General features: G+C 41.5%; 1 protein-coding gene across 9 annotated transcripts in view; it reads left to right on the top strand.

Moving 5' to 3' along the window:
- Window positions 1-10,267, top strand: part of LOC145421334 (uncharacterized) — a 205,339-nt gene that overhangs the window by 177,195 nt on the left and 17,877 nt on the right. For all 9 annotated transcript variants that reach the window (XR_013902670.1, XM_080291541.1, XM_080291540.1 and 6 more), the window contains one exon: window positions 8,685-8,757. Coding sequence is in view for 8 of the 9 variants with exons in the window: in XM_080291537.1 (XP_080147663.1) it covers window positions 8,685-8,703 (19 nt within the window). In the remaining variant the exon portion in view is untranslated. The remainder of the gene's footprint in view (window positions 1-8,684; window positions 8,758-10,267) is intronic.

The following is a 10,267-nucleotide window of genomic DNA, read 5'->3' as shown; positions in this document are numbered from 1 at the left end:
CAAAGTGTCTTCGGGAAAGCTGAGTTGTTCCTGATGCAACTGTGTGAATGTGTGCGCGATTGGGTGATTGCACGAGTGACTGAGACCTGCAGAAGAAAGCGCCTTGAGCACTCAACTGAGTAGAAAGGCAGCATGTAAGTGCCAGTCCATTTACAGTCACAGTCCTCAGATGAAGGAGGTCATGGTTGTTGCGTGGATGGGTAGTAAATTAAAAGAAATGTTGATTACACGATGTAGTGGCTATAAATTAAGTGCATTATCTGCACTGAAATTAGTCACAAGCCTTGCTTTACATGGGGTCAGAGAAGAGTAAGAAAGAGCTTTTGTTTTTTCCCCGGTAGTTATTGGTCGCTTTCCCCCGTTAGCTGGGATAGATGCTCGAACAACTCTGTAACTGTGGACTGGACTAGGAAAGTGTCAAAGTGTCGACCGGTAGAGAGAAACCTGCCCACTTATTGTCATGATACATTTTTTTAAACTAAAACCTCTCCCCAACTGTATTAAGTGTTTAAACCTTGATTACAAAGGTTACTGCCTCTAATTAAGCAATCATTTAACAACCGTGATCCAAAATCTGCAGCTGGACTGATTTCAACCTTTTGCTGTAGGCTCTGTGATTGGATTTATCTCAGCACAATGCTTCCTGAAAGTTACTCTTCCAGGTTTTGTTTACACAAATGTGTGCCTTTGACAAACCTGCTCATCTTTTGTTCTGACAATTCAATCAGTCGCTTTTTTTTCTCCCCAAGCTCTGGGAGTGCTCCAACTGCCTAACGCTATCCAATGAAAACCAACAGGACTTTTCCTTCCAGATCCCCGCACAACCCACCCTGAATTATTTCTTCCGTTTAAAGAGGGGAAAAAAGTGCAAACTGTGCATTTACTAAAAGTTGAATGTACACAAAGGTGAAGGAAATGTGAAACAAGCAAATAAATATATAAAAAAATCTCCAATGTGGCAGTGGATGATGGGAGGGAAGTCTGCATTGGGAGCAGTGGCCTAATAAGGCTAAATACCAGACTGTGAATAATCTCCCAGTAAACTGTCTACTCATGAAAAACACAGAGATGCAACAGCAGCAACTCTCGCTTTCTGCCTGGCTGTCCTCCCTGCCTCCCTCTTTGCCCCCCCACCCCCCCACCAGTATCTTTCTCTCTGTCCACACCGCTCTCTCTCTCTCTTTCTCTGTCGCTCTTCTCCTTCTTTACCTCCCTCGCTCCTGCTCTCCTTCCTCCCACCTCTTCCTCGCTCCTCGTCTCGTCTCGGTAAGTAGGATAAGGCTTGGAGAGCTCTGTCGTCGTGGTAACTGCCAGAAGTATTCAGTTTGAAGTTTGAGGAGGTCAGTTTGCGGGTCAGACTAACCCCCCTCCCCAACCACACACACACCGACACACACAGAGCCAAAGACAGAGTAGGGGTGTTGAGGGGACCCCCGTATGGGCCTGGGCCCTTATACATGAGGGGATCCGGAGGGGGAATTGATGTATTTGGAGGGGCAAGGGCCACTGCAAAGCTCTGCTACTAAAACAGTTGTGGTGTCAGAACTTTTAGAGATTTCTCGGATCGAAATTAAGCTGATTATGAGTGATATCGGACATTGTTGTGCTGGGATTTTCTGCAGCTCACTGACTTCAATCACTTTCAGTCCTTTAGTATGATGATCAGCAAACCCACACCTCAATGCTGATTTATGCTAATGGGTGTTTCAAAGCTTTTACGTCTGAAAAGTGGAAGAAATCGAAGGGAGTAAACATAAAGAAAGTGTCTGCTTTCATCTCTTATCCTTCTCTTTTTTCTGAAGGAAATTTTACCTGACAGCGGATTTTGATGTCCTAACTTGTTGAAAAGTACCACCATTGTACTGACAGGAAAAATAAAAGTGCATCTAAAGCTGTTAAAGCTCAAGTCTTCCCCGTCCACGTATCAGAGGAGCTGGTACAGTACTAGCAGCATACAGACACCACCCCCAAAAAACAAAACCATTAATTCTGGCCCAGCGAGGCTCAACGGTCACCAAAGCCTTGTCAATGAAACTTTGTTGTCCCGTTGACTGTAAGCCAAAGTCTCCCCGTGCACACTAACAGCTCTGGCAGTGTGTCCACTCACACCTTAAACAATCTGGCTATTGGGCAAGAGTTTCAGCCCATCAGTCTCCGACAAATGCTTGCACTCCGAGCAGGCGCAGAAGCCCTCGACTGCTTCCACACTGCCGCTGCAGGTTTGGACTCCTCATCATAAACTATTGTAAAACAAAAGTGAGTGAACAGGTTGTAAAGCTGAATCGGTATTAGTTAAACAACCGCTACTGGAACCTGCGCTGTACGCGATAAACTGATTTATTCTCTTGTGGCACAACAGTCATCTGTAAAAACAAGAGATGAGTCAGGTTAACTGAGCAGATGACGAGTAAAGTTTCCATGAATAGTGCTTCTTGTCTCAACTTCCTCCGTCTCTTAGTTTTACTTTCTTTTTTTTCTTTCCCCTCTCTTTCTCTTTCCCTATCCTGGGTGGTTTCTGATGTAAATGTTTTTAGTCAGTTGGCGGCTGAGGCTCAGCAGGTGGTCCACCAAATCCACCGTAACCCCCGGTAACCCCTGTCCAGCCAATCCAAATGCTGCCCTGCCCGCCACTGCGCTTAGTTAGCCCTGACAGGACCTTCTGTGTGTGTGCGTGGGTGAGAGAAAGAGAAGCAGCACTCAAAGGACGGGCTGTGTGCGCGGAGTGGTCATTAAAAGTTTATTAGAAGGTTTTCACATGTTGCGAAATTTGGTTTAAGGCAGATGAAGGCAGATGTGCGCACTGCGTGAGTGTCTGCTGTTTGTTAGATTATCTGTGTCTCACATCCATCCATCCTTTTTTGACTGAAACAAAAAAGTTACCCTTTAATCGTTCTGATGTGATTAATACAGCATTTCTGAAATATTTTGAAGAAAAACAGGTTAACCTGGAAGTGAATTCTCTATATGTGTATTTTCTTTTGTAAAAGAAAACAGATAGAAAAATTACTAACCAATATCTATGAAGGAAAAGTGTGCCTTGAGCAAATTTTTCCCAACTAATATTTGATCGTATTCAAATTTGGGACATTTTAAACTCCTAAACCTGTAAAGTCTTCAAAAACTGTCAGCTTTAAAATTATGACATGTTTTTTTGGTGTAAAGTAGATTCTTTTTTTCCCCAAAATCATAAAAAAATATGATTTTGTTTATCAGAATTTACAAAATAAAAAAAAATGAAGTAGACTTTTTTAACCCTCGTGTAGAAAACCTTGAATCATGAGACTAAACAATTTTTGGAAAGGGACAACTAAAAATTAAACTTTTTGAATGAAATAAAACAGCCCATTCATCATTCAAGGTTCTTTGAAATGAGTGCAATTAATAAGATTTAGCTCATTAATAAGACTGTTTTTCCACCAGGGTAAATAAACCCAGAGTAAACTGCTTCTTTGTGAGTGAGAAATCTAAAGTGCAGGATTAAATGAGTCCAATAAAGTGAGTCTGTTGAAATGGACAGCTAGAAAGATAGATATAGATAGAGAAGTTGATTTAAAACTTTTAAAGGAATAAAGTAAACATATATGGACATTCAACAAAACAACCTTGCCAGTATATTAATCATCTGCATGTAAGTTTTATCCTCATAAAGAACAAAGAAAAAGACAGCTATCATTTGATTATCTTTAAAGATTAAAGATGTGACAGCAGCAACAAAAAATCTTGTGAGCTTACGTCAAAGGCTAGTCGTTTTCAGAAATGCAGTGATTTTTAATTTTATTGGAAAATATTTCATAAAGCTAAGATCTGAACTACAATCTGTAGACTGCATCTATATCGTATAACACACATAAGTTACTGTAATCAACACCAGGCAGGAAGACGTTTATCTGTTCAGAACCATGTATTGTTTCGCAGATTAAAAAATGCTGCTGTGTTCTATTCAATTTTTTATTCAGTATTCCTTACATATGTTTATGGGGACATAATAACATTTATTTATAAAAGAAGAGTGTCTTGTAGCAGTGTGTCGGTGTAGTGCTTATCACATTTACCCAGCAAATTAAAGATCACCAGTTTTCCTGAAGGAAACACAAACCCAGGCTCAGGGAACATGCCGCTGAGCAAGAATTTTATTATTAACCTCAAGAGAGTAATTAGGTGAGCGAGGACATTCAGGTTCCCAGAAGTGTTGTCTAAAATCAAAGTAAAGTCAACAACACTAAAAGGAACTGAATCGTGTTGCCTTGATAGTTTGAGTCCTCTTCACTTTTTCTTTTCCACAGTGCCGTATGAACAGCAGCACAGTAAAACTCAGTAAAACTATGACTTCAGTGCTAATCAGATTCCCCGTGCGTCACATGTAGAGAATGGCAACCCAGGCTTCAACCCATCTACTCACTTTGAGTTCCTTTTACAAATACATTTCACCCACTGTTCATCAGAGGACAGAGCGCAGAGCCTTCCTCTGATATATTCAGAATTCACCTAAACACTTCAGGACATTGTGTTTCACCTGTAAGCCAGCATCTCCGCAGAAAGCTCACCCTGCTAAATGAATGTTTGATCAATCTTTTATGAGTTAGTCTTTCACTTCTCCGGTAGTACAAATGCACCATTGGCATCATTGTGCTCACATTTTCTCCGTTACCATGATAACCCTTTACCTCCTCAGTGATATGTGGATGGAGATCACTTGAAGAAGGCAGTTTTCAAAAATGCTTTTGTGTGTGTGTGTGTATGTGTGTGTGTGTGTGTGTGTGTGTGTGTGTGTGTGTGTGTGTGTGTGTGTGTGTGTGAGAGAGAGAGAGAGAGAGAGAGAGAGGCAGTGGATTGATGGATAGTATAAACGTCTGTGCTATCATCAGCTTTGATTGGCTTTGAGTGGCTCTGAGTGCTGGGTCCATCCCAATCGCTTTCTGGGGTTCTTAGGAGCAGTGTGTGCGTGTGTGTGTGTGCTTGATGTTCATGCTTTTTTTCTCGTGGTATTTCTGTGTGTAGATATTAAGCCCTTGTATGACCTGCAAAGTACAAAACCACACGAGGGCATCAAGCAGGATGAGTGGTTTTTAGAGACTGCTATTCAAACAGAGGATGTAGGGTGAATCTGCGTCAGCAGGCAGCTGCTACCCTGAAGTGTCCCTTGAGCAAGACACTGTATCCCTATCCAAGAATGAAATGGAAAACAAATTCACAATGGGATCTTTAGGAAACATAGCTCCGGTTCTCTTTTTTTTTCTTAAATATGTTCATATCAACACTTTGAATGCATTAAAATGTAACATTTCTTCCCATTTGAGAAGAACTCATCCTGCTGCAGCTTCAGACTCTCAGTTGAAATCTCAAGGCAACCTGTTTGGTATCATCATTTATCACCTTGAAACTTTTTTCCCCTGGTAAACACTTTTTTCTGGCACGTTGACGCTGGCCTTGTTTCTCTCTATCGAACAAATTAAAGCAACCAATAAACAATTGAGCGATGTACTTTTTACAAAACCAATTACCAATTTCCTCTAGGCTGAGGGGGAAGTGTTGTCACCGTCATTACCCGACGCCTCCCGCCCTCCTGCTAGCTGCATACATACCAAAGACAGCACTAGAGGGAAGAGAAAGGCTCTCAGTTAATATTTAACCAGGCTATGTAAAGACGCAGTCAGATAGTTGAGCTTAGAAGCAAATAGACTCGTGTGTGGCACAAGCTGCTGAGAGGAAACAGTGAAATACTCAGTATGTAGGAAAACATGTAAATACCATGAATATCATAATATCCTTGTGCGTGCATGTTTTAATGTTGTCTTGGATGAATCTGAAAAAGTCAGTGTTGAAAACTTTAAGGAATTATTGAAATTTATCTTTAACTGGTGACTGAATGTCAGTTTGGTGATCATTAGTTTGAAAACAAGCTGTCATTGCTTTATAAAAATCTACAGGTCGACGACAGCGTCAAATATCTGCTAAAAAGCTCACGGTATGATGGCATAGCCGCATCATGGATGTCTGGATGTGTGTCAAAAAGAGAAAGCGCATTTTTTTCTTTTTTTTTTGGCTAAGTTGGCATTACTTGTACCATGTGTCCGCATGTGTGAGAATGTGTGTTTGTATTTGTGTTTTGTATAGAAAGTGCTGCGTGCAGTAGAACAGGGATTTGGTGCCATCAGCACAGTGATGTCAGCACACAGAGACAGACAAAGCCAGAATCCAAACCCTCTCCCAGCTACCCACAATCCTGCTGGAAACTGTGGGGGGCCCAGCCCTGGGGGCCCACTGCCATTACACACACACACACACACACACACACACACACACACACACACACACACACACACTTACACGGACGTGCATTAATGTGCGCATCCACACACAGATACCCAGAAATGAACACGTATGCATTTGTGCTCACAGGTCAATAGATGCATACATACCTGCAGACGTGACAAACTTACATGTCCACTCAGTGTATATTAGTAGAAGTAATCTCACAGGGACGGGGCCCATGACTGTAGAACTACACTGCAAAAACTGGTGGTCGTGATTTTTTAAGCTAATTTTTACCAATTCAAACGTGATTAAACTAAAACCAACTGCACACCTTCTTTTATAGCATGCTCCTGTAACTCCCTTTTAAGGAAGTTACCCTATGACTTTTTAGGAAATGACAGCTTACACCAGCTTTGTGATAAAATTCAATTCAGTTATATCTATATAGCAAACCCCAACAATCAAACGACCCGCTACGAGCAAGCACTTGGCGACAGTGGGAAGGAATATCGAGGGGTGCAAGATTTCTTTACTTCACTTTCCAAAAATACCACCGCTGATTGGTGGTAGCCACACTGCATTATGTGAGCGTCTGTATTAACTCTGTAACGGCACTGAGCGAGCAGTCAAATCAGAAACACACCTCTGTTTGCTTTGGCCTGGTCCTGTGCCACGCTGTACCAGCCTCAGTCATATGCCTTGCAAATGGGGAATGACATTACTGTTTTTGTGGTGTAATTTACATTAATGTTCTGTCACTGTGCTGATGCAGGTGTTAATAATGATGCAATAACAAGTTTAGATAGCAAAATGTGAGACTGATGAAAGACTAAGAGATGCTGCAAACAGCTATAAATTATTGACAGCTTAAATTCAAGCTAAAGCTATCTTGTTTAGCTAGCAGCAAAGTAAATCTTACAGTTTTCCAGCCTGTCCTCTTTCATTTTCCATTGCTCTACCTGTCCAGTCATACGAGCGCATGAGAGCACTTAGTGAGAGCACTTAAAGAGGGGATTACACACAGATTACCATTTATCCACAGCACATTTTTATGCAGTTGGAAAAAATTTTAATTAGTTTTTTGTCTGTGCATCACATATCCTGCCTTGTATAGTTTTGATTTATTATTATTATTGTTGTTTTAAATGTTCAATGATATCTTTCTGCCTGTTTAGGTGGTGGCTCAATATGGTTGTAAAACTAAACATCTCAATCCCATTTTAATTCCATATGATCGATGTCTGGATAAAAAGGATTCTGTCTTCTTCATGAGAAAAAAAAAGCAGAAAATCGCCATGTATATTCGCAAATGTATCGCCTTAAAAACGTGGTCAAACCCAGTGTCAAGAGACAGCCTTGAATCCCAAATCAAAATGAAACTGTAAGACTTTCTGTTTTAGCGCTGCTCTGTCCTTGTCGAGTTGTTACGCAACAATTAGCAACTGTTGCTGTTTATCTCGCCTCTTTAAATGCCCCTCTGTCCCAAACAGTAAGAGCCAGACTGGGCCTGGTAGTATGTGTGTGTGTTCGTGTTTGCGCATGTTTGAGGCTTATTTTGGGCAGTGAAATCGGCGTAACTCGGCGTACTGGACCCAAACAGTTCTTCATTATGCTGCGAGGAAGAGTCCGCTCGTACTGCCCCCTATTCAGCCAAGACAGGGTCTGAAAGGGGAGCACTATGTACGTGTTTATGTACGTGCTTTTTGTTTGCACGGGTGTGCTTGTGTGTGCGTGTGTACAGTTGTATAGAGCGACTGCAGGGAGCCATATAAAGATATGTGTTGAGTGATTTCTGTCTGAGTTGTGCCCTCATCCCGCCTCCTCCTCATGCTGTCTGTCTGTGAGTGTGTGTTGTAGTGGAGTGATAACAATAGTTTCCTCTGACCCGCATAATGAGGGAGTTCCTCATATTCAGACAGCTGGGAGTGGATCTGCTGTGACGTTAGTTTTAGGCAAAGTTTGCAGTCGTTTTAACCAAAGTCACCTTTAACTTTCTGAATCTAAACTTTATTGAAGTGCACAGGGGGGGAGTCAGCAAGTTACTAGCCCCCGAACACTACTCGTTGCCTGGTAACACAGCCTTGCATCAGGAAACACTAGGAACTATTGTGGGTATACATGGATTCACTGTGAACTCTGACCTTATAGTCTCAGCAGCTTTTCACCAAGCCAGAGTGTTTTCATAAATCTGCCTTCTATGAATTCACCCACATCTGCTCTGCTAAACACACAGAATGAATGATTTTATCGTGTTTCTGTACTCTGCTGATCATCCATTAAATATATCTGAGCATCTGTATGTGGCAATCTTCCTTCTGGGTCTGCTCCTAAACAGATCTCCAAGTGAATACTGAAACAAGGCAGAATACATGCTGATTTCCCTTAAAAACAACACTCCATTTTTTCACCCCTTCTTCTTCTTCTTCTAGTGATGTAACGAGAGAGTGAAGACGCGAGTGAGAGAGCGGGACAATGGGAAACGGGATGGCAAAATGACAAATGGTAAGTTTAGGGAACACACCCAAATACACACTCTCAAACACGTACACGCACTCATGCACACAAACACACACAGAGTCCCATAGAAAAAGACAGCAATGCCTTGGAGGGTGCCAGTCATGCCCAGCTTCCGCTGCGCTCCAAATTGAGCGTGGCACAGAGTGTATGAAGTCAGCCGTCTGGAAGAGAGCCAAGCATTGTTCCTGCAAGCAGCTGGATGGTAATTACTAGAGAAGGAGAGAGTGAGTGTGAGAGAGAGAGAAGCTTTGCATCCTCACTGCTGTTGACAGATTTATATAGTAAAAGTTGCACACAAACACACTTGAGAGTACATTGCCGGGCATTGATTTTTATTTATTAACAACCTAAAATCAGTCACATAAAAATTGTATTCAATATAGTGGGCAGAAAGCCCCCCCAACCCCCGAACCCAACTGCTCATTTGAAGTGAAAAGAAAATGAACCAACATCCCTCAAATAGCTTTTACTTGTTTCAGGCAGCACATAATTTTAGTAGCAAACGTTATGATGTGGTACGCCGATATCTCTATAAAACGTGAGCAACTCCATCTGCACGAGGAGTGGCTAAAAGCTACTGAAAATAATTTGAGGATATACACTAGTATTGGTACCAGAGCAACAGCACATTCTTGTTTTGTTTATTAAATGATTTATTAAATGGCATTAAAATAGTGTCCGAAATAGCACTTACGGGAGTGGTTAGTTTTACGAGTGATTTTACTCGGTTTTACTGTTTTCTAAACACAGGCGCAGTTTGTTCTTTTTCATATCAAGCGTAAAAAATAAGACATGCTGTTTTCCTAGCATTAAATATTGGTGTGGTCAGCAGTAAACTGCATGTCAGTGTTAGTAAATTACTTCCAGAAATACTTCCAGGAACTTCCAGAAATATATATGCAACATGGTCAGTCGCAAACATCTCTGAGTTCCTCTTACACACAGTCTTGTCACTGCAGTTTCTTTGTCAGTACCAACGGTACTTTGTCTTTAACACTAAAACCTGGCCCTTAATGATTTGTGGAGTACCTTTCAAAGGCTGCCAGTTTGGGGGGCGGGTAGATCTAGGGAAAGGCTAGCTAATGGTAGCACTAGCTTCGTTAGCTTGCTAATTTTGACTAGCCTTAAAGAAATATGCTTAAGCAGAGAAACTGACCAGCTCTACTAGTGAAAAAACACATGCCTGTTACTCAAAGCTGCCAGACCTCTACTATTGCCTTCATCCAAATTAAACAGCAGCGGTATAAAGAATCAACATGTCACAAAGTGAGAAATTAGCTTTGTGAGAGCGAAACCCATCTTGGAGCCAAGCTGTATAAAAGACAACAAATGTCTTTTGTTTTTAAAAGAAGCTTTAAAATGCCCTGTCCTCAACTACTATAAATTTCCTGTATGGGCTTACCTAACACCAACTATACTACTAGCAGTTTTAATCTTCCACTGCATCGCTGCATACATACCATTGTGTGTTTATCAGTTCCAAGCATGTGTGTTG

Source organism: Astatotilapia calliptera, chromosome 17, assembly GCF_964374335.1.
Source record: "Astatotilapia calliptera chromosome 17, fAstCal68.1, whole genome shotgun sequence".
NCBI classification, from domain to species: domain Eukaryota; kingdom Metazoa; phylum Chordata; class Actinopteri; order Cichliformes; family Cichlidae; genus Astatotilapia; species Astatotilapia calliptera.
Note: the sequence above shows the minus strand (reverse complement) of the source record. Positions and strands in the feature narration are given on the sequence as shown.